Consider the following 24,332-nt stretch of genomic DNA (forward strand, 5'->3'; position numbering starts at 1 on the left):
AACATCAACATAGCTTAAGATAATTAAAAGTTGTTTAATAGTAATATGTAAGTATGATGTCTAAATAAGTACATACACTTTCTCATTGAAATTCAAAGCGCTTGCTGAGAAAACGGCAAAAAACTATAGGGGGTTACTTTTTTTTTTTGCCTCACCCTGTAGATAAGGAGCATCCCCTATTTGGGATGTTATAGTTTTGGTCTTACGGAATCTTCTCAGTCAAACCCAGGACATCACTTGTGGCTACCCAGGAATCTTTTTAAATGTATTTTAAATTTCCAGCCTCCTACCCCACTTATCCCACTATTGCATTGACGTCTACAGAATGCAAGTGCCAGGTTACATAGACCTATGTCTGACCACTAGGTGTCACTGTTATACAATAGCTTGGACTCCTTGCCTCCCTCACCCCTAGGGCTTGTGAACCCTACAGTATCCCTGGCCAAATGCAGGACCAAAGCTAGGAATTGAACCCAGGACCCTTCTCATTGCATTTTACCAAGGACCTACAGCCCATATGAGTTTTTAAAGCTTGTACAGAGAATACAAATCACTTTCTGTTTCTACCATTCCCCTTCATGTTGCCTTATCAGGTACCCTTCTGCCCAATATCCACTGATCTGGTCACTCCCAGTAACTTTTTCAGGTCATGCTGATCTGTTTTCCTGCTCTAGTGCAACAGTTTTGAGTAGCCTAATGGTTAATGCAGTGGGCTTTGATCCTAGTGAGCTGGATTTCATTCCCACTGCAGCTCCTTGTGACCTTGGGCAAGTCACCTAACCTTCTATTGCCCCAGGTACAGAGAAGTACCTGTTATGGTGGTCCTTTTACAAAGGCACGCTGAAAATGGCTTGTGGTAGTGTAGGTGTGGGTTTTAGGCGTGTGCCGATCCATTTTTCAGCACGCCTGTAAAAAAGCCCTTTTTAAAATTTTGGCCGAAAATGGATGTGTGGCAAAATGAAAATTGCTGCGTGTCCATTTTGGGTCTGAGACCTTACTGCCAGCCATTGGCCTAGTGGTAAAGACTCATGTGGTAACCGGGCAATAATGACCTATGCGCATCAAATGCCACGGCGCACGGCTGCTACGCTCAGCTGAAAATTAAAAAAATATTTTTCAGATGCACATATTGGATGCTTGCCAAAAATGAAATTACCACAAGAGCCATGTAGTAACTCCCTTTTGGAGTAGGTTGGGTGAGCATAGAGTTTTTTCTTTTTTTGTTACATTTGTACCCTGTGCTTTCCCACTCATGTCAGACTCAATGTGGCTTACATAAACAGGTACTTATTTGTACCTGGGGCAATGGAGGGTTAAGTGACTTGCCCAGAGTCACAGGGAGCCGCCTGTGCCTGAAGTGGGAATCAAACTCAGTTCCCCAGGACCAGAGTCCACCACCCTAACTGCTAGGCCACTCAGATGCTTATGTGACTTAGTAAAAGGACTCCATAATGTGTTTACCTCTAGTATTGTTATAGAAATGATTAATACTAGTAGGTGTTCATTTCCAAAAGTCACTCTCACAGGCTAAGATGACAGCAGCTCTGCATCTGTCCACACCCTCTGTGAATCCTAGTAAGCAGAGCTACCCAGATCCAGGAGGAAGAGTTCTCAACCAGCCCTGGTTTTTAACTTACAGCCCAAAGTAATGCGGGATTCACAGTCCCTGATGCTTATCATTGGAATCAGTGCTGCAGGTCTCATCCTGAAATCAGGATGATGTTGGAAATCCAGGACTAGCCTAAAATCACCCTCTGGAACTGGGTAACTCAGCAAGTCTGCATATATTGAATGCACTTGCCTATGTTTTATACATCAATATAATGGATTGGAGGTATTAAATCTAGAGAAACAAAATGGGCAACTGTACACCCAGAATAAGAACTTCTATCTGAAATTTTATGTCAAACAGTAGACCCTACCTAGTTATCCATGGCAAACAGGGCTGGATTTAAGATTACAGCACTCAAAGGCAGAGGACTGGTGGGAAGTGGGAGATCCCCGAGCCCCAGTTTTTACTACTACTACTATTTAACATTTCTAAAGCGCTACTAGGGTTACGCAGCGCTGTACAATTTAACATAGTTTTTGGCTGACTTCCAAATGTGATGTCCTAGGCTCTTTCCTATGTCTAAGCCCACTCCTGGTGGAAAAACTCATCTGAAATTCCTATTTTCATGGGGGTTAATTTCAGACGCACTAGTTTCCAGCTTTTCACCTCCATAAGCCTAGATGTTACCTTTGGGACCCCCTGAGAAAAAGAAATATGGTCACAGTTATATCTTGGATGTAATAACAGTATCTTTTCTGAACTGCCAAGTGCAGGTATGTTTCTGTCAATTCTGTGAAGCCTGGGTTGTGATTTATGGCAACATGATTTAACCATTTCTTTTACAATGGAAGATTATTTCTGATTTCTCAGCCTGTCTGGACCCTCCCCCTTTGCACAGTAGGACCTGTAAGTGATATAATCTTAACATGCATGCCTGTCCTCTTATTTATTTATTTTTTGGAAGGGGGGGGGGTGTATGAAAAGTGGGTTTTCTAGGCAGGTGTGACAGAGCAGAGACAGGTCTGGGAGAAGCCTGCTGTTGCTCTCAGCATCCTCTCTTTCCTGCCCGGGTGGAGGGTCTCCGGAGGCTCTCTTGTGCATTGTGTGTCTAGGAAATATCACTGAGACTGGCAACAGGTTCATTTTGGTTCCCACGGAGCCAGGGGGAGGCGCAGGCTCATGGTGACATGTCCTGTGTAGGACGGAAAGTTGAGGGCGGGAGGGGGTGGCAGTTCCTAGAGATGGTCCTCTGTCTTCAGCCTGTGTGTGCAAACAACAGACCTCACCCCACGGTCTCTGGGTCGGAGGCAGCATCTCACTAGAGCCTCTACTGTCTGGACAGAGCCAGCTGAGGGGGGGGGCTTCTGAACACCCCCCACCATCATTACCACCAGGGCCTGGCCTTTTCTCCTTTCTGTGGATTTACAAATTCCCCACGCCTGGGGAGCCACTGACCCTGAAGGGGGGGATGGAGCAGTGCCCGTTACTTCTCCTCATCTTCCTGTGTCTGCAAGTTTGTCAAGGTAAGACAGAGACCCTCCCTCCCCTCCCACAGTCAGACAGAGAATGAGAGAAAGAGAGACTGTTTCAATGTGATGCCATGAAAGACAGAGAGAAATGTCAGGGGGAAAGGGGAGAGACTGTCTCCACTTTAGTGTCAGGGTGTGGGGGTAAGAGAGAGTTCGGCAGGGGGAGGGAGGACCCCCGCTCTCTTCACCCTCTCTTTGGGCAGAAGCAGCTCTCTTATGTGATGTCACAACTGAGTTTTTACTTGATTATGACATCAAAGAACAAACCTGTTTGCCAACTGCATTGAAGCTTCACTGTGCCACCCCCCACCCCATCCCACCCTCTATATCCAGAGACCCAAAGGAAAGGGTAGTAAACTTCAGATCAGTATCCACGATTCCCAACTTTACTCTTGCAGGTTGTGATCCCTTTGCCACAAAGGGTGGGGGCAGGAATTGTCGGGGTGCTCCCTGGTATTTTCAGCTCCCTGCTGGTGTTTTCTCCTTAGAAAGAGCCTGGCTGGGATTCCTCACCCCTCTCCCACAAAGCGTTTCCTGAGAGGGGGGGGCAGCAGGATGGGGGCATTGTATGAGGTGCCCTCAGTCCCCAGGCAGGAAGCTGAGCGATAAGGGCAGAACAATGATGGGGCCGGATCTCCAAAATGCAGTCCCTGTATGGACCATGAGAGGAGGCAAGAGACTGCTCCTTCCTGTCTCGCTTTTGAATCTTATGTGAGACGGAGGAAGCTCTAATGAGGCTGTTAGTCCTTTATATAGCTCCTTATGACCTTGGGCAAGTTACTTAATCCTCCATTGCCCAACCAACATTCTGCACCTCTAGCAGTGCTATAAAAATGATTACTAAATGCATTACTTTGAAAACACACTGAAAAATTGTCTGGCTAGGAAAGATTCCCTGCCCCCTGCTCCAGAGATACTGCCTTCCCTTCCCGTCGCTGTCTCGTCAGGGAGAGACTGCTCTGCCACCCTGTTCTCTCTCCGACAGTAGAGCAGGTTTACATTTAAATAGGCTGTTGCCTAGGGCGTCACATTTTGAAGGTGTCACATATCTGCCTGCTCCTGCTTACAGTAAGGCGGTGGTGGATCTCAATCCAGTCCTCGGGACACACCCAGCCAGTCAGATTTTCAGGATATCCACAATGAATATGCATGAGAGGGACTTGCGAGCTCAGGATCGCCATTGTATGCAGATCTCGTTCATATTCGTTATCAAACCAAAGTAACTACTCTGCTTGACATGTAAAATTATTACATTTCTTTATTGAAAACACATCATAATGCTTATAAAATTCTTATTTTTCTATGTAATCCAAAATTATTTCCTTAACTGGACACTCCCCTCATTAGTTAGTGGTTCTTTTTCATAGAAATGATGGAATATTTGAAGTGAATCCATACGTATAAGTTTAAAACTTGTGAAACAAAAAATAGACAGTTCCCATAACTTTGACTGTGGTGTGTATGGTATGGATGTGTTGATATGTGTTGCATTACATAGAAAAATAAGAATTTTATAAGCGTTATGATGTGTTTTCAACAAAACTCAACAATCTAAAAAAGCTGGAGAGCAAAATCTACACAGAAACTATAACAAGTGAATCAATTTGCTCTTATATTGGCTCCCACTCACTACAGATAGAAGACCAAAGAAATTCTTTAACTAAAGGAACCTCAACTGCCTGGGGTGCCCCAAAGTATGTCTAAACCCCCAGTAACAGCTACTATCATGGGTTTGTGTGTTTTCAACAAAGAAATATAATAATTTTACATGTAAAGCAGAGTAGTCACTTTGGCAGGGCCGCCAAGAGACTGGGCCGGGCCCGGGGCAAGGCCGCCCCTGGGGCCCCGCCCCCCGAGGTCCCCGCCGCCGCTACACCCTCCCCCCCCCGAGGTCACTGCTGCTGCTCCCCCTTCCACCCGCCCCCTCCGTCCACCACCAGGCCGGGCCCCCTGCATTGAAATCACAGTGCCTCTCACCTCCCTGTGAAAGCGCTGCAGGCAGCAGGGCAGCAGATCGCCTCCCTTCGGCCCTCCTTCCCTCCTTATGTCCCGCCCTCGCGGAAGTTACGTCAGACGAGGGCAGGACACAGGGAGGGAAGGAGGCCCGAAGGGAGGTGATCTGCTGCCTGCAGCGCTTTTACACGGAGGTGAGAGGCGCTGTGATTTCAATGCAGGGGGCCCGGCCCGGTGGCGGATGGAGGGGGGCGGGTGGAGGGGGGAGCAGCAGCGGTGACCTCGGGGGGTGGAGGGGGTGGAGGGGGTAGCGGCGGCGGTGACCTTGGGGCCCAGTGGCAGATGGTCGACGACGGAGGGCGGGTAGGACTGCGGCGCCGGGCCCCCCTTGGAGGCCTGGGCCTGGAGAATTTTGTCCCCCCTGCCCTCCCCTCTTGGTGGCTATGTACTTTGGTTTGATATAGCTTGATTGTAACTAGATTGAAATCAAGATACTTAGGTATTGGTGTGTTTCATATTCATTAGGAATATCCTAAAAAGCTGGCCTCTAGGCAGCCCTCAAGGACTGGGATTGAAGACCTAGGACCTAGACATGGGCAAAGGTATAATCATTCTTTTGGACATGAGTGCTACTTCAGCTTTGGTCAAGCGCTTATTTTTAGCTTGTTATAACAGCTTGGCATTGTGGGAGCTTCTTTACATTGTTTTAGGGTAGGTCATTCCCAATCCAGTCCTTTGGGGCACACCAAGTCCCATCGGGTTTTCAGGATATCCACAATGAATATGTATAAGATAGATTTGCATGCCCTGCCTTCTTAGCATGCAAATCTGTCTCATGCATATTCATTCTGGAAATCTTGAAAACCCAACTCAATTGTGACCCTGAAGGACCAATGGTTGCCCACTCCTGGTTTAGGTCCTTCCTATCTGATTGTGCTTTTTGTGTAGATGTCTATACCAGTCCTCAGGGAAGGGGATGGGATTTGATATACTGCCTTTCTATGGTTACAATCAAGGTAATTTACATATTAAATAGAGGTAATCATTTTATACCTGGGGTAATAGTTAAGTAACTTGCCCAGAGTTACAAGGAGCTGCAGTGGGAATTGAACCCAGGTTCTCGGGCCGCTGCACTAACCACTAGGCTACTTCAGGATAGCCACAATGGAGTGGGGGAGTAGCTTAAAGGTTAGTGCAGTGGGTTAGGGCCCTGGGGAACTGGATTTGATTCCCTATGAGCCTGGGCAAGTTACTGAATCCTCCATTGCCCCAAGTACCAAATAAGCACCTGTACATACTATGTAAACTGTATTGATTGTAACCACAGAAAGGTGGTATATCAAGTCCCATCCCCTAGTGTTTAAAAACACAGTATTGAAGCACCAGTGGGCAGCCTTCCCTCTGACATAGACCCACCTATGCGGAAACAGGAAGTTGCATCAGAGAGAAGGCTGTGGGGGTGGCGCTAAGCAGCATGCATTGGTTGCTAAAAAAAAGTGGGATTTAAAAAGTGGGGAGGGGGAGCTCAGAGCCCAGATTGCCTGCAGGGGGGAGGGAGGGAGTGGAGTTCCTTTGCCCACCCACCTTCGGCCCAGGCCCACCCAAAATTGGGTGCCTGCCTAAGCCACTGAGAAGCATTGCCCCTCCCTCTCGGTCACAATACAGTGGTTTGTGTTACTAATTCTATAATGGCTTGCACATGCCTAATACCATTATAGCATTCACTTCACTGGCTTCCTATCCATTTCCGCATACAGTTCAAACTCCTCTTATTGACCTATAAGTGCATTCACTCTGCAGCTCCTCAGTACCTCTCCACTCTCATCTCTCCCTACATTCCTCCCCGGGAACTCCGTTCACTGGGTAAATCTCTCTTATCTGCACCCTTCTCCTCCACTGCTAACTCAAGACTCCTCAAGACTCCGTTCCTTTTATCTTGCTGCACCTTATGCCTGGAATAGACTTCCTGAGACGGTAGGTCTAGCTCCATCTCTGGCCGTCTTCAAATCTAAGCTAAGAGCCCACCTTTTTGATGCTGCTTTTAACTCCTAACCCTTATTCACTTGTTCAGAACCCTTATTTTATCATCCTCACTTTAATATTCCCTTATCTCTTGTTTGTCCTGTTTGTCTGTCCTAATTAGATTGTAAGCTCTGTCGAGCAGGGACTGTCTCTTCATGTTCAAGTGTACAGCGCTGCATACGTCTAGTAGTGCTATAGAAATGATAAGTAGTAGTAGTAATTGGCATCCCATTGTACCACCTAAATTGAGGCACAGAGGTTTAGAATTTCACTCTAAGGTGCTCATCAATCTGTGAGATCACTGCCCTCCCCACCCTGTCCCTGCTCCTCAGGGTCTGCTGTGTGGTCCTGCCTTGGGCACTCAGATCCAGCCCTGCTCTGTTCCTCTCAGCCCACCCCTCTGAAACAGAAGATTCCCTCACCCCTTCCTCTCATAAATTGATTCTCCAAGGGCTGCCCCCCCCATACAAGGGTATCAGGTACCCCAGGGCAAACTTCAGCCTCATGCCCTCATCCTCCCAGTTAACTCACGTCCCTGAGATTTTGCAACTAAACTCAACAACAATCCCTTCCAGAACAAGCCTGTAAAAATGCACATCACACCAAAGGCCAGAAAACAAAGTTTAATATGATATATAAATCTGTATCTATTTCTATCATACATAACAAGGGCAATTTCAAGGGCTGTGCAGCCAGAACATTTTTGTTTCCTGGAAAGTTTGAGAGAGGGGGTCATTTTTAATTTTTTTTAACTTTATGTCATCACAGCACAATGCCATTGACCCCTGGATTCTATAAAGTTAAGGCTCAACTTGACACTTTGTGCATGCAATTTATAGAATAAGTTCAGCTATCGTGCAACCTAATTTAATAATTATCTGTTAATTGGCATTAATGGACAATTATTGGCTTTGATTGGTGTTAATTGCTGCTAATTCACTTGTCCAACTGCCCCTAGTTGGTATTCTATGGTGCTGAACTTCTAAGAGGGTGTGGAAGTGGGAGGGGCATGGACAGGTCAGAGGTGGCTAGGTGTTCTGTGCATGGGTTATACAACGCTTGGGGTTACGCTTCCAGCTGCCAACAATTATTATTATTATTATTACAATCTTATATCCCGCAACTATCAATCAGTTCAATGCGGGTTACAATCAAAGACATTGAAGTACGGGCAGGCGTAGTTGGTCGCACCGACGGTTCTGCAGGAAACTGCGAACTTTGCTGGTGTTTTATAAGAGCAGTTCTGCATGGAACTGCCGTTCTAGAATTCACACTTAGCACGCATCATCTCAGCACCTGAATTTTGGCGCTTTTCCTTGAATCTACGCCGAAGAGTGTGCACTGTTGATGGCACATGATAAAACCCCCACAAATTTCATGGGGTTTTTTCTACTCATTTTTGTTTGCCAGTGACATGGGATACGTTGTTGACCTTTCTTTTGTCGTGTCAAACAAATTCACATTTTTATATTCCAAAAAATCATTTACATAAGAACATAAGCATTGCCATACTGGGACAGACCTCACCCCATGCTTGGAATAAACTCCCTGAGCCCATACGCCAGGCCCCCTCCCTGCCTATCTTCAAATCCTTACTCAAAGCCCACCTCTTCAATGTCGCCTTCGGCACATAACCATTACACCTCCATTGAGGAAATCTAGACTACCCCAACTTGACATTTCGTCCTTTAGATTGTAAGCTCCTTTGAGCAGGGTCTGGCCTTATTTGTTAAACTGTACAGCGCTGCATAACCCTAGTAACACTCTAGAAGTGTTAAGTTTAGTAGTAGTAGTAGTAGTAGAAGACAGACTGAAGGTCCATTAAGCCCAGCATTCTGTTTCCAATAGTGGCCAATCCAGGTCACAAGTACCTGACAAGATCCCAAAACAGTACAATACATTTTATGTTGCTTATCCTAGAAATAATCAGTGGATTTTCCCAAGTCCATCTTAATAATGGCTTATGGACTTGTCTTTTAGGAATTTAGCCAAACCTTTTTTAAACCCTGCTAAGCTAATTGCTTTTACCACATTCTCTGGCAATGAATTCCAGAGCTTAATTACACATTGAGTGAAAAAATATTTTCTCCAATTTGTTTTAAATGTACTACTTTCTAGCTTCATTGCATGCCGCCTAGTCATAGTATTTTTGGAAAGAGTAAACAAGCGATTCACGTCTACCTGTTCCACTCCACTCATTATTTTATAGACCTCTATCATATCTCCCTTCAGCCATCTTTTCTTCCTAGCTGAAGAGCCCTAGCCGCTTTAGCCTTTCCTCATAGGCAAGTCGTCCCTATGGAAATTAGCCACCCTCACTGCAGGTAAAAATACAGGCTGATGGTTCCTTGCGGAATTTTCAGGGCTACTGTTTTCCTTTCACCACAGCTCTTTGCCATCCACTTTCAATTTGGCACTTCAGGTGACTATCTAGTCTTGCCTAATGGTTCAGCCAGCCCTGATTGCCCCCATCCCCCTCACCCTTCCTCTCAGTGACTGTGGTGAGTCTTCACTCATTTCTTGCTACCTATTGCTCCCCCACCTTCTCTGTCACTGACTGGAGAGACTGCTTCTCCATCTCTCTCTGTCTGACTAAGAGAACACTCCTCCACCCCTCTTCCCTACTTGTTTTTTTTCTGATTCTGGAGAGACCGCTACTCTCTCTTTGTTTGGCTCTGGAGAGACTGTGCCCTCGGTCCTTCTAACTCTGAGCAGACCACCTCCCCGCCCATGTCTCTTCTTCTTTGACTGTGGAGAGACTGCTCTCTCTGTCTCTCCGTGACTGTGGAGAGACTGTTTCCCCACCCTCTCTCTATTTCTGATTCCCATGCTAAAGAATGACGCTCCCATGACTTCCTACAGGAAATCCTTTCGCTCCAGGACTATGCAGGCCTCTGCAAATTACACAAAAGCTCAAACGTAGACTCCAAACAGGAAAAAAAACAGGAAAGGTCCAAAAATGAGTCCCCATCACAGCTCCCCTGGGATTTCCTGAGCCCTTCCCTGACCAGCCTGGGCCAATAATAGTTCTATGGACATGAAGGGAGAGAGCAGGGGGCACTGGGAACTAATCACAGGGGGCAATACAGGTTGTCAACTCAACAGACTCTAGATTCACTCAACAATGTTGACCCAGTCCTGGTGCTTTTTCATAAAAAATGCAATTAAGAAATCATGGAGATTCAGCTGGGCAGGAGAGGTTTGTGCCTGGTGAAATCACGGTCAGTGGGCTATCAGGTGATATTTAGTGGCAACTAAATTGGACAGAGCCGCTGATTTTCAGCAAAGACCGCCATGGTTCTGGCCAGGCAGAGACAGGGAGGTCTAGGGGTGGTCGGGATGGAGCTGGAAGATGTACGGGCACAGGCAAGTTGGACCGTGCAAAAAGCTAACTGCCCGGTTAAGTAGGTGTGTACAGCATGAAATATTGAGTGGAGGTCCACCGAGACAGAGGAACACGGAAATCCCACAATGAAACAACAACAGAAAACGAAGAATAGGAAACAGACCAGGCTGACCAGGAACAAACTAGGAAACTTCAAATGCTAATAAAATATTCATTGGTGAAGACGCAACCAGCGCTGTGTTTCGGCAGTGAGCCTGCTTCAGGAGTCTTTATAAAACATACATAAAAACCATAAAATCGACGATAAACGTTGGTACAAACAGATCTCGAAGATGGTCTTGAGAAAGACTTTTACAACAAACGGAAAATCCAGCATAGAATGAGTTGTCTAAGTTCGAGATCTGTTTGTGCCAACGTTTATCATCAATTTTATGGGTTTACATATGTTTTATAAAGACTCCTGAAGCAGGCTGACTGCCAAAACACGGTGCTGTGTCGAGTCTTCACCAATAAACGTTTTATCAGCATTTGAAGTCTCCTCGTTTGTTCCTGGTCAGCTTGGTCTATTTCCCATTCTTCTTTATTTTCGGTCAGCACGGAATATTGGCCATATCCGCTTACTTTCCAGAATGTGATTATATGTGTTGTTGTATAACAGAGATAATATGTAAAACAAGATATATGATATGGGTTATGCTGTGGTATGTTATATAATACTAGTAAAAAAGGCCTGTTTCTGAAAGAAATGAAACGGGCGCTAGCAAGGTTTTCCTCGGAGTGTGTATGAGAGTGACTGTGTGAGAGAGCGAGAGAGTGAATGTGCGAGTGTGTGTGACAGAGAGAGAGTGAGACTGGGTGCGAGTGTGTCTGTGAGAGAGAGTGTATGTGTGAGATTGAGAGTGTGTGTGCCACCCCCTCCCTTTGAGTTCCAGGGTCGTACCCTCCCTCCCTTCGAGTTCCAGGGTCATCCCCTCCCTCCCTTCAAATTCCAGGGTCGTCCCCTCCCTCCCTCCGAGTTCCAGGGTTGTCCCCTCCCTCCCTCCCTCCATCCGAGTTCCAGGGTCATCCCCTCCCTCCCTCCATCCAAGTTCCAGGGTCGTCCCCTCCCCCCTCCGAGTTCCGGGGTCATCCCCTCCCTCCCTCCCTCCCTCCCTCCTCTCTCCCAGTTCCAGGGTCCCCCCTCCTCTCTCCCAGTTCCAGTGTCGTCCCTCCCTTCCAGTTCCAGGCCCCCTCCCTACGAAGTTTGAAAGTCATCTTGACTTACCTTGTTGGGGTTACGGCGGCCGCCAGCAGCGGTAAAAGGCGTGCAGGCTCGGCCCTTTTCTCTCTCTCAGCTGTGGTCCCGCCCTCATTTCCTGTTTCTGCAAGGGCGGGACCACAGCTGAGAGAGAGAAAGGGGCCTAGGCTGCATGCCTTTTACTGCTGCTGGCGGCCGCCGTAACCCTGACTTGGTAAGTGAAGATGGAATGACCGGCACCGATACCTGAGCGGGAAGCGAGAGGGACGTGGGGTTGCGGAGGAGAGTGGCAGCGATGCAGAGGCGACCACAGTAACATCTCCTGACGTCAGGCACGCAGGCTTCTACTGTGGGCGAGTGACGTCAGGAGATGGTTAGGTGGCAGAGCTGGTGGTGGGAGGCGGGGCTAGTGGTTGGGAGGTGGGGATAGTGCTGGGCAGACTTATACAGTCTGTGCCAGAGCCGGTGGTGGGAGGCGGGGATAGTGCTGGGCAGACTTATTCGGTCTGTGCCGGGGCTGGTGGTTGAGAGGCGGGGATAGTGCTAGCCAGACTTATACGGTCTGTGCCCTGAAGAGGACAGGTACAAATAAAAAGTAGCACATATGAATTTATCTTGTTGGGCAGACTGGATGGACCATGCAGGTCTTTTTCTGCCGTCATCTACTTTGTTATGTTATGTTATGTTATGTTATGTTACGAACGCAGGTAGCCTCATTGGAACGTTGGAGGAGCAAATTATTAGATTAGATGTAATATAAGATATATATCATGAGTCAGCTGTGATAGTTATTATGAGTAGGATGTCATATGAGATATTTAACATGGGCACTCCAGGTAGGAATTGCTTCGGGGTTCCACTGCTCACCCCGATATTCAGTACCACAGCACGGACATGGCCTAGCATTGAATTTCCAGGCTTCATTCAGCCTATGAGTGTCAGCAGCATAAAAACTACTTAGCACTGTGGGCAGAATATTTCCTCCCTCCTCCCCCACCACCCCCGGACACGTAACAGGGTAAATTCAAGACCAGATCAACCCTGTTGGATGAATCTTGAGCCAGTTGACAGTCCTACTTGGGTAAAGACCAAAGGGGAGAGAGCACTGACCTGAATGATAGGTAAAGAGCAGGTTGTTCTGGAAACTAGGTGAAGGGTAGAGAACAGGAGTCATTGGAAACTAAAGGAGGAGGATAGAGCGGTGAGTAGAGGATTATGGGAACTGACCAAAGGACAGTGAGCGGAGGATTCTGGGAACTGACTGAAGGAGGGTGATTAGAGGATTCTGGGATGCATGATTCCCTCTTACCCAACTGTATAGAGTGACAGAAGTTAGTTTCATAGCAACCCCTTTTCTCTCTGCCTTGTCCTAGCTCAGTTTTGTCGTCCTGTTTCATGCAGGTCTGCGCTGTCTGAACTCCAAGGATTCTTGTGCCAATGGTGGGATATGCCTGAGTTTCCACAATGGCACTATGGCTTGCCGGTAAGTGCACCTACATAGCCTTGGTTCTGGATGGTTAATACTCTGGTAGACACAGAGTATTATAGAAGAGCTGGATCTGCTTGGGATATTCTCCAGGAAAGCCAGGATCTGTTTGTGCAGCGCTGTGTACGCCTTGTAGCACTATAGAAATGCTAAATAGTAGTAGTAGTAGTAGGGTAACACTTTGGTAGAGCTTGGGATTAATGGTTGGATAATGTTCTAGTAGAACTGGAGCTTATCTGGGCTTTGGTTGAAGAATGCTTCTGTAGAACCAGGCCTTAACCAGGCTCTGGACAGGAAGTTCTCGTGGGGTATCAACCAAGGCTCGGTTGGATAATGCTCCAGTAGAGCTGGAGATTAACTGGGCTTTGGCTGAGTTATAAAACAAGAGACTAGCTGGACGCTGGATGGTTCATTCTCTGAGAGGACCGGGGATTAGTCAAGCTTTAGTGGATGTTGCTCTAGTAACGGCTTTAATGCTTTATTATTATTTATTTGGATTTAACTCCCACCTTTTCAGTAGTAGCTCAAGGCCTGTCCCAGAGGGTTTATGATCTAAGTTTGTACTTGAGGTAATGGAGGATTAAGGGCCCCTTTTACAAAGCGGAGGTACCTGTACCACTGTTTTGCAGTTCATCATTTCGGCGCTACCGCTGGCCCACCGCAAGAGCCATCAGTACTGCCACCCCCACTGTGCACCATTTCCAGCATAACAGAATTATTTTTTTGCACTGGGGGCTTTGGTGCTGCCCGATTACCACCGGGTTAGCACAGAAGCCCTTACCACCTCTTAATAAGTGCCATTAAGGGCTCCCCCCCTCCTCCGGAAATGGCTGCCCAGCAAGTTTGGGGTTTTTTTGCCTTTTACCCACAGCATTAGAAGGGGCCTTGGCGCACTGCAAATTCATGCACTGATGCTACCACAGGGCCCCTTTTGCTGCAGTTTGGTAAAAGGGGCCCAACATCACTTGCCCAAGATCACAGTGGTGGGATTTGAACTAGGCTTCTCTGGTTGCCAGTCTGGTACTCTAGGCTACTTCTTTGTTCCACTTGAATTTCCTGGGCATCAGTTGTGTAATGCTCCTGTAGAGCTGGCGGTTGGTTGATTAGGCAATACTTCAGTAGAGCTGGGATTTTTGGTTAATTAGGCAATACTTCAGTAGAGCTGGGATTAACTGGACTCTGATTAGGTAATACTTCAGTAGAGCTAGGATTAGTTGGACTTTAGTTAGGTAATACTTCAATAGAGATTGGATTAGCTGGACTCTGATTAGGTAATATTTCAGTAGAGCCTGGATTAGTTGGACTCCGATTAGGTAACACTTCAGTAGTGCTGAGATTAGCTGGACTCTAATTAGATAATACTTCAGTAGAGCTGAGATTAACTGGACTCTGATTAGGTAATATTTCAATAGAACCAGATTATCTGGATTCTAATAAGGCAATGCTTCAGTAGAGCTGGGATTACTTGGACTCTCATTAGGAAACACTTCAGTAGAGCAGGGATTAGCTGGGTTTCAGTTGGGTAAAGCTCTGGTCAAGCCAATGATAAGTAAGGTTCTATTTTCTCTCACAGGTGTGACTCTGGATTTGTCGGAGAGCGATGCCAGTTCCCGGACCCCTGTGTTCTCAGCCGTTGCCGTAACGGTGGCACCTGTACAGTTCTGCTCCGCCCCTCGTCCGCTGGCTTCCTCTGCTCCTGTCTGCCAGGGTTCACTGGTGAAGAGTGTCAGGGCATGATCGGGGATGCCTGCTTCCCACAGCCCTGCAGAAATGGAGGAACCTGTCAGCGGTTCTCCACCTCTGAATACCAGTGCAAGTGTATCCCTGGCTGGACTGGTGAGAGCTCAGTGATACTGGGGGGCAAGGTGGGAGAAGAAAATACATCCTGGAATTGGTGAAACCCCCACCCCCAACTGCCATAAGCAGAGGGAAGAGAATAGGCGTTGTGGTATAGATATATTATATAGATGTTATCACATGGGAAAGGTACTATATAATGGGAATAGTTTATATTGTTCAAGCATGAGAAGCCCCCTAGTGGCAGGGGAAGAAAAGCAGAAAGCCACAGTATAGAATAGACACAGGCAGACTGCAGGGACCAGGGTTTTCCTATTTACCAACATCTACCACATGGGTTTAGTGATACTGATTACAAATATAGGGATCCTTAGGCCACTTAGGCGCCGACGCACACCCAAACGGGCGTCAATTTGGTATAACCGACCGGCTACCATGTGGCCAAGGCGGTAATTTCATTTTTTACGCGTGTCTGCTACACGCGCCAGAAAATAATTTTTATTTTCTGGCGCATGGTAAAAAACATTCTACATGCGTAGACCATTACCGTCCGGTTAACATGTGAGACCTTACCGCTAAGTGAATGGGTGTCGGTAAGGTCTCAGACCCAAAATGGACGAACGGCAATTTTCATTTTGCCGCACATCCATTTTCGGCTGAAATTTTTCAAAAAGGCATTTTTTTACAGGTGCGCTGAAGAATGGATCTGCGCGCGTCCGAAACACGCACTTACACTAGCGCAGGCCATTTTTCAGTGCACCTTAGTAAAAGGACGCCATAACTGGCATGATTATTGCAGAAACAATTTTCAGAACCATTAATCAAAGTGAATCACTATTTTCCTGGATGAAACAGGTCCCTCTCCCACCAAGCTAAAAGTGGGTGCCAGCCTTCATGATCTGCATACTTTTAGCCAGGTGAAAGAGAGATATTTTCAGGGCTGGGGTTTTGCACCCCCACTCTCCCACCCACACAAAAAGAGCTATCTTCAAAGGAAAACCTTGCACAGAATTTTGCACTAGTACTTTCTCATCCCACCCATTTCCAGCGTGAGTAATGCAAGGGGGCTATTTTCAAATGGCCCCATCTTGCTGTATTAATCTCTCTTTAGATAACTGTACTCAGAACATACACGCAGGTATGCTGGAGTAATTTATATCCTTCCTATAATCTGTTATAAAATGTTATGGGTAGTGAGTGAAATATGACATAGATCCAGTGTATTTTTTCTAGCGAAAAAGATGCCGGGCCACCCTTCAGGGGTAGGGTAATCACTTAGGGACCTACCTCACAATAGCTAGGCCCCCTGCAATCAGTCACAGAATCTATGACAAGGCAGAATTGGTGTGTCGAGCCTGAGCTCTTTCATTAAAACTTGGGGACCATGGGTCAATTTTTGCAGACAATGGAAAAGGTGCCGGTACTCAGTACCCCGAAGTACCCCCTCAAAAAAAGCCCTGAATAGATCTCATGTATATGAAATAGAAATAGTGAGCAATGTTCAGAAACACTTGAGTGCTTTTTTCCCCTTATTTATTATTTTATTTTCATGATTTAATAAAAGTAACATTATTAAAGCATAAAATAACAGCTTTGACTAATTAAATGAAGACTCTATTTTCCAAGCAAAGACCTCTTTGGTGAATTTCCATCACAGTCTAAAGCTGTAAATTCCCAGTGTAAACTTTCTTAATAATATCTTTGAAAATTGACGAAGACATATATATTTCTTGTTATGACATTTGGGGTATGTTTACTAAGGTGTGTTAGCGATTTTAACGCACCTGTAAAGTTTGTGCCCATACATTTCTATGGGCGCGTTAGCGTTTAACGCGCATAAACCGTTTCCCCTTAGTAAACGTAGGCGAGAATCACAAGAAGCTCATTCCAGATAAAAGCTTTCTTGAACTGCGGTGCCGTTAAAAATTTGTGAAACTGCACATCCTTTGGATTATAGAGGAAGGTGAGTCCACAAATGCGCTCCTTCCACATCAAACATCCTGGATCTACAGTCCTCCAGTCTAATATGTCTATAGGAGAAGTTTGTCACTCAAACGTAGTGAACGCTGGGGACGATGTATTCTCAGCATCATAGCCTACACTGCCGACGTCTTGTTATGAATTGATTTGTAAATAAGTGTCAAAATCTTTAATTAAATGATATCGGCTGCCAGTGAAACAGCAGATTTAATTTAGGTTGGTAAAATTCTCTGGTGGCTTTACAGAGAGATTTGGTGATCTGTAGAATGGCCCGATTTATCTGTGGGTCATGGGCCTTCCTGTAGCACGATCAAAGCAATTTACAATTATTATGTATGGGTACTTTTCTCTGTCCCTAGTGGGTTCACAAGTTAAGGGGCCCTTTTAGTAAGCGACAGTAAGCCCAACGCAGGCTTACTGCTTGCCATTTCAGTACTACTGCCATCCCCACACGGGCGCCGGCAGTAGTTGCATCCCCAGCATGCGCCTTTTCCTGTGCTAGCGGAAATATTTTAAATATATTTCCACAGGGAGGGAGGTCACCTGGCGGTAATTTGGCAGCGTCGCACGCTGCCTAGTTTTTGCCTGGTTAGCGCAGGAGCCCTTATCGCCACGTCAATGAGTAGTGGTAAGTACTCCCCCCCCTCCACATGGCCATGTGGTAAGAGCAATGTTACTGCATGGCCATATATTTTACAGCCTTTTTACCTGCTGCGGTAAAAAGGGCCACGTCCCCTGTCGCTAGCGCAGGGCCCTTTTTACCGCAGGTTAGAAAAAGGACCCCTATTGTACCTGGGGCAATGGAGGCTTAGATGACTTACTCAGAGTCACAAGGAGGTACAAGGGAATTGAACTCAGGGTCTTGCATGACCCACTGCACTAACCGTTAGGCCACTCCTCCACTCAGGAAAAGGTGAGTGGTCTGGGGGTGGAGCTAAAGTGGCAAAACTTTCAGTGGTGAAATTTGACTGCTGAACTGCCGATGGGTAAATAGCACATCTAATTACTGAACGTATAACTAGGCATATCTACTGCTGAGATGGCCAGATATATTTACAATTTAATTGCTGGCTGCACTGCACAATATTGACCTCATAGTATAACACATGATATATGATTTTTATGTTTCAACGGTTTTTATTGATGACAAATCAGCAAATACAACTTTACTATAACACATTAATATCATGTTTGACAGTAACACAACTGGCACTCATCCTTATTGATAGTCATCAAATTTTTTACATTTTAACCCTCCCCCTCAACTATTTATGTTTCAACAATTCGCTTATTGATGACAGAACGATCATCTCCAACAAGTGCGATGTACATAGGTCAAACATCAGATTTTGTTCCCCCACAACAGAACATTAATATCAGTCAGCAAGCTTTGTCTGTTATCTCCCCCCCCCCCTTTATATTCAACAAGTTAGTACTATAGCAGTGTTTTGTCCCCAGTGTCAACCTTTAACATTCCCCTCCCTGCCCTACCCATCCCCCAGTCCCCAGGGTAGATGTTTGCCCAGCCAATTATGAGATCGTTTTGCCCTAGTATATGTGTCGTTCCACTATGGGCAACTTTCAAGTGTGGACAACAGCAAATTCCAGATGAGGGGTCCTTTTTCCCTTAGTACCCCCCAATCCTCTATTCGGCCAACCTTCATGAAAATGCCATTGATTGATCACAAAGTGATCCCTAACGCGCCCCTCAATGAGCATATATCTCCCTGCAGTTAACTGGTATAATAGGATAAGGTCTCTCATCCCCCCAGAGCTCTGACCCCCCCCCCTCCCCCGCTGTCTCATTCACTCCACATTCATCCCAATACATTCATCACCTGGCTTCTGGATCTAGGTGCCATGATGTTTAGGTAAGCTCCCCATACTCTAATGAACAACTTCCTCCTGTTCCCAAAATGACGGGCCCCTTGTGCTTCCCATAGCATCAGTGCATGTAATTTATTCCTCCAATACCAATAGGATGGAGGGGTGCCTGAAATCCAATGGTTGAGTATACATTTTTTCCCCAGGATGCAGGACTTACTAAGGAACAATTTCTCCTCTCGAATGATATATGATTTTATGTATTGTTGTATAACATAGATACTATGTAATACAAGCTATATGACATGGGCTATGGTGTGGTATGTACTATAATACTGTTTATTGCACATAAGATATAAGATATATATCATGAGTCAGCTGTGATAGTTACTAGGAGTAGGATATTAGATATATAACATAGGTGTGGTGTGATATGTTTCAGGCAAGAACTGCCAGCAGATGGATTACTGCTCTGTGAATCGTTGCGCCAATGGGGGTAAATGCATCAACACTTACCCTGACTTTGTCTGCCAGTGCCCGCCAGGCTTCGAGGGTGAGGCATGCGAACGGGACATTGACGAGTGCCAAGGAGACCCCAGCCCCTGCCAGAATGGTGGGGTCTGCCTGAACCGGGTGGGCTCCTACGAGTGTTCCTGTCCTTCCGGCTTCTCTGGCTCTGGTTGTGAGTTCCAGCTGGGGTCCTGCACCCCATCTATGTGTCCTAATGGAGGCACTTGCCGGCAGATTGGCCAGGGGCTCTTTGAGTGCGTGTGCTCTCCTGGTGAGTTGACAGGACACCATATTACACTCGAGAGTGTGGCGCAGTATGGTTTACCCTTCCCCCTCCCGGCATGCCATACAGAACAATCCTGGTTTCTAATAGCTACTTGAGAATGCCTGCTTGCCCTCATCAAATATGGTTGACTTGGTAAGCTTTGATTCAGGTTGGGGGTCTTTGAAGGTGTGTGCTTTCCAGGTGAGCTAACAAAACACCAGATTACATTCATGAACTCATAGTTTATCTCTCCCCCTCCCTTGCCGACATGCCATATAGGATCATTCTAGTTGTAGTGGCCGCTTAAGAATGACTGTTTGCCTTCATCAAACGTGGCTGACCTGGTAAGCTTGGATTCAGGCTGGGGGCTCTTTGAAGGTGTGTGCTTTCCAGATGAGCTAACAAAACACCAGATTACATTCATGAACTCATGAGTGTAGAGGAATATAGTTTATCTCTCCCCCTCCCTTGCCGGCATGCCATATAGGATCATTCTAGTTGTAGTGACCGCTTAAGAATGACTGTTTGCCCTCATCAAACATGGCTGACCTGGTAAGCTTGGATTCAGGCCTGAATGTGTTTTGTACCAGGAAAAAATATGGCTATTGAGTGACGGCTTTGTGCGATGGAACATTGTATCAGAATAGAAGGATGAATATTTCCATATTCTCATTTTGCCTTTTCCAACCTTCCCACAGGGTTTACAGGACCACAGTGTGAGCAGAATGTGGATGATTGTTTAGGGCACCTCTGTAAGAATGGTGGGAAATGTGTGGACGGCATCGGGATATATACTTGCAGCTGTCCAGAACAATGGACAGGTGAGTACCCCATCACCTGCAGCTGGACCCCACCCTGTGTGTGTGCAAAGACAGCTGAGAGACCCCCTCACTATGACTCCATCACCTATGCAGGTGTCTGGGGCTGTGGACGGGTTAGAGATCCCTTACCGTGTCCCTTCACCTATGTTTACTTAATTCACCATTACAAAAATACATAGAACAACTCTCTGTGAGAATGCCCAAGACAGGGACAGGTGAATAACCTCTCACAGTCAACCCCATCACCTGTACCCAGACTTCTCTCTGTGCGTCGGTCTTTGGGATCTCATCATTGTACCAGCTCCTTCATGGGCAGGTGTCTGGGACTGTATACAGGTAAGTGACCTCTCACTGCACTGTTTCTCAATCCAGTTCATGGGACACATCCAGCCAGTTGGGTATTCAGGATATCCACAATGAATATGCACGAATGACATTTGCATACTTACGGTAATTGGGAAGCAAAACCAGTGCTGGGCAGACTTCTACGGTCTACGCCCTGATCGTGACTGAATAGATAGGGATGGGCTGGAGTGTAAATTTTAAGGGGCTTCGACGTTAGCTTCAGAACTTAGTACAAGAATAGCACTGGGCAGACTTCTACAGTCTGTGCCCTGAGAATGGCAAGGACAAATCAAACTCTGGTATAAAGTATCACATACCATGTAAAATGAGTTTATCTTGTTGGGCAGACTGGATGGACCGCTCAGGTCTTTATCTGCCGTCATTTACTATGTTACTGTTTGGGGTTTTACATGGAATGTTGCTGGTAATTGGGATTCCGGAATCTTGTAACTCTTTAGGATTCCAGAATCTTCAGAACTTTTAGTACAAGAAGAGTGCTAGGCAGACTTCTATGGTCTACACCCTGATCGTGACTGAATAGATAGGGATGGGCTTGAATGTAAATTTTAAGGGGCTTTGATGTTAGCTTCAGAACTTAGTACAAGAATAGCGCTGGGCAGACTTCTATGGTCTGTGCCCTGAGAATGGCAAAAACAAATCAAACTTAGGTATAAAGTATCACATACCATGTAAAATGAGTGGGCAGACTGGATGGACCGTACAGGTCTTTATCTGCCATCATTCATTTAGTATGTTAGGAGGCAATGCATGCAAGTCTCTCTCATCCATATTCATTGTGGATATCCTGAAAATCTGACTGGCTAGGTGAGTCCCATGGACTGGGATGAGAACTCCTGCCTTACTACGATCCCATCATCTGCATGTAGTATAGAGTTTTTGAAGTATTGGAGGAGTGGCCTAGTGGTTAGGGTGGTGGACTGGGGAACTGAGGAACTGAGTTTGATTCCCACTTCAGGCACAGGCAGCTCCTTGTGACTCTGGGCAAGTCACTTAACCCTCCATTGCCCCATGTAAGCCGCATTGAGCCTGCCATGAGTGGGAAATAAAATAGATACTATTGGAGATTCTAGATGGAATGTTGCTATTCCACTAGCAACATTCCATGTAGAAGGCTGCGCAGGCTTCTGTTTCTGTGAGTCTGACGTCCTGCAGAAGCCTGCGCAGCCACATTGGTGATCTGCAAGGGCCGACTTCTACATGGAATGTTGGAATAGCAACATTCCATGTGTAGAATCTCAAATAGTAGCAACAGTGGAGGAGTGGCCTAGTGGTTAGGGTGGTGGACGTTGGTCCTGAGGAACTGAGTTCAATTCCCACTTCAGGCACAGGCAGCTCCTTGTGACTCTGGACAAGTCACTTAACCCTCCATTGCCCCATGTAAGCTGCATTGAGCCTGCCATGAGTGGGAAAAGCACGGGGTACAAATGTAACACAAAAAAAAAATACACTTAACATAGAACATTATCAGTAGGCATGAATTTGTCACTTATTGCAGTCAGTAAGAATTAGATTAATTTTATTTTTGGTAACTTTGTTGTCACCATGTTAATTTTAGTATGTTTTTAAAGGGTTTTTAATGTTGATGTATCCATAATTGTATATGTATAAAGTGAGATCCACCCGGGCTAGTGTAGAATTATAAATTAATAAACCATAAATCATCTTTACTTCTCCCTGTATGGGTAATGCCAAGGGACCCTAATCCCCGATTCAAATAACTTTTTTCCCGGTTTCACTCCCCTCCTCCCCATCGTCTTCCCCCAACAGGCTGGGACTGCTCTCAAGATGTAGATGAGTGCCGAGAGTTACACCCCAAAGTCTGCCAGAATGGGGGCACCTGCCACAACCTCCCGGGGGGGTTCCGATGCGTGTGTGTCAACGGTTGGACGGGGGCCACCTGCAGTGACAACATTGATGACTGTGCCTCTGCCACCTGCCATGAGGGATCCACCTGCATCGATCGCGTGGGCACCTTCTCCTGCCTGTGCCCGCCGGGCAAGACTGGTGCGTGGGATGGTTATCATTGGTGAGGTGTGGGGGAGGGGGGGTCATGCAGGTAGTGGAATAATTGTGATGTGTGATGGACAGGAAGAAGGGGGGAAGGGTTGGCTAATAGACTAAGAGTGAATAGGGATGGTGCAGCCTCTCTATGGATACTGTCATGGTACATAAGTACATAAGTATTGCCACACTGGGACAAACCAAAGGTCCATCAAGCCCAGCATCCTGTTTCCAACAGTGGCCAATCCAGGTCACAAATACCTGGCAAGATCCCAAAACAGTACAATACATTTTATGCTGCTTATCCCAGAAATAAGCAGTGGATTTTCCCCAAGTCAATTTAATAATGGTCTATGGACTTTTCCTTTAGGAAGCTCTCCAAAGCTTTTTTAAACCACGCTCAGCTAACCACATTCTCTGGCAACGAATTCCAGAGTTTAATTACACATTGAGTGAAGAAAACATTTCTCTGATTCATATTAAATTTACTACTTTGTAGCCTCATCGCATGCCCCCTAGTCCTAGTATTTTTGGAAAGAGTAAACAAATGAGGGTGTATTTCCGTAGTGCCCATCAAAACGGTGCCCTGGGCAAGGATAATTTCTGACACCTTCCTTCTCATCTGGGTTCACATGCTCGCAGATTCAAAAGAGTGGCATGAACCCCCACCCCTCTTGGCTTGGTGACCGGGGCAGTCGAGCTTTCATCCCACTCCTGATGACAGCTCAGCCCATCGGGTTCACTTCCTGCGTCCTGTAGCACTCGCTTCCTTGACATGACACATGACTTCTGATCCTTTCTACTTGTCTCTGTGTCTTCCAGGCCTCCTGTGTCACCTGAATGATGCCTGCCTCAGCAGCCCGTGTCATGCAGATGCCTCTTGTGACACTAACCCCCTGACAGGCTCCGCCATCTGCACCTGCCAGACTGGCTTCACTGGGCCCACATGCCGGCAGGACCTAGATGAGTGCCGCATGGGTAAGTATGACACCAGAGTCGTGATCTGTGCTTGGGGATGGTATTTTGTTGGGCAGACTGGATGGACTGCTCAGGTCTTTATCTGCCGTCATTTACTATGTTACTCTTTGGGGTTCAACATGGAATGTTGCTATTAATTGGGATTCCGGAATCTTGTAACTCTTTAGGATTCCAGAATCTTCAGAACTTAGTACAAGAAGAGTGCTGGGCAGACTTCTACGGTCTGTGCCCTGAGAATGGCAAGGACAAATCAAACTCGGGTATAAAGTATCACATACCATGTAAAATGAGTTTATCTTGTTGGGCAGACTGGATGGACCACTCAGGTCTTTATCTGCCATCATTTACTATATTACTATGCTTCTGAGAATGCAGATGAGAATGCATGCATTCAATTTTTCTCATCTTGATGCAAACGCAGCCCCGGGCATGTGCCTTTTTTAATGTGGGTATAATGACACGCACTGTGAACTCTGGGCCAGAATAATACAGGGCAATTTTCTTACTTGGGGTAAGATGCTTGAAAATTAACACCTCCCCACCAATGAGAGAATCATATGGTTCATATACAGCTCCCTGTATTCCAGCATATCCTCAGTGCCCTGTGCACTAGTGACTCCACCACCCCACCCCACAAACAGGAGGACCACAGCAGATCACCTTTT

General features: G+C 46.3%; 1 protein-coding gene across 2 annotated transcripts in view; it reads left to right on the top strand.

Moving 5' to 3' along the window:
- Window positions 1–2,827: 2,827 nt before the first annotated feature.
- LOC115466181 (neurogenic locus notch homolog protein 1-like) overlaps window positions 2,828–24,332 on the top strand; it is a 72,239-nt gene continuing 50,734 nt past the window's right edge. Inside the window, exons 1-7 of one of the 2 annotated variants that reach the window (XM_030197273.1) lie at window positions 2,828–3,075; window positions 13,041–13,122; window positions 14,699–14,961; window positions 19,169–19,507; window positions 20,200–20,322; window positions 22,456–22,692; window positions 23,512–23,667. In XM_030197273.1, coding sequence (XP_030053133.1) covers window positions 3,021–3,075; window positions 13,041–13,122; window positions 14,699–14,961; window positions 19,169–19,507; window positions 20,200–20,322; window positions 22,456–22,692; window positions 23,512–23,667 — 1,255 coding nt within the window. In that variant the 5' untranslated portion in view covers window positions 2,828–3,020. The remainder of the gene's footprint in view (window positions 3,076–13,040; window positions 13,123–14,698; window positions 14,962–19,168; window positions 19,508–20,199; window positions 20,323–22,455; window positions 22,693–23,511; window positions 23,668–24,332) is intronic. The other variant, XM_030197274.1, reaches the window with a different exon arrangement.

The sequence above is a fragment of the Microcaecilia unicolor genome, chromosome 3 (genome assembly GCF_901765095.1).
Source record: "Microcaecilia unicolor chromosome 3, aMicUni1.1, whole genome shotgun sequence".
In the NCBI taxonomy this organism is placed as follows: domain Eukaryota; kingdom Metazoa; phylum Chordata; class Amphibia; order Gymnophiona; family Siphonopidae; genus Microcaecilia; species Microcaecilia unicolor.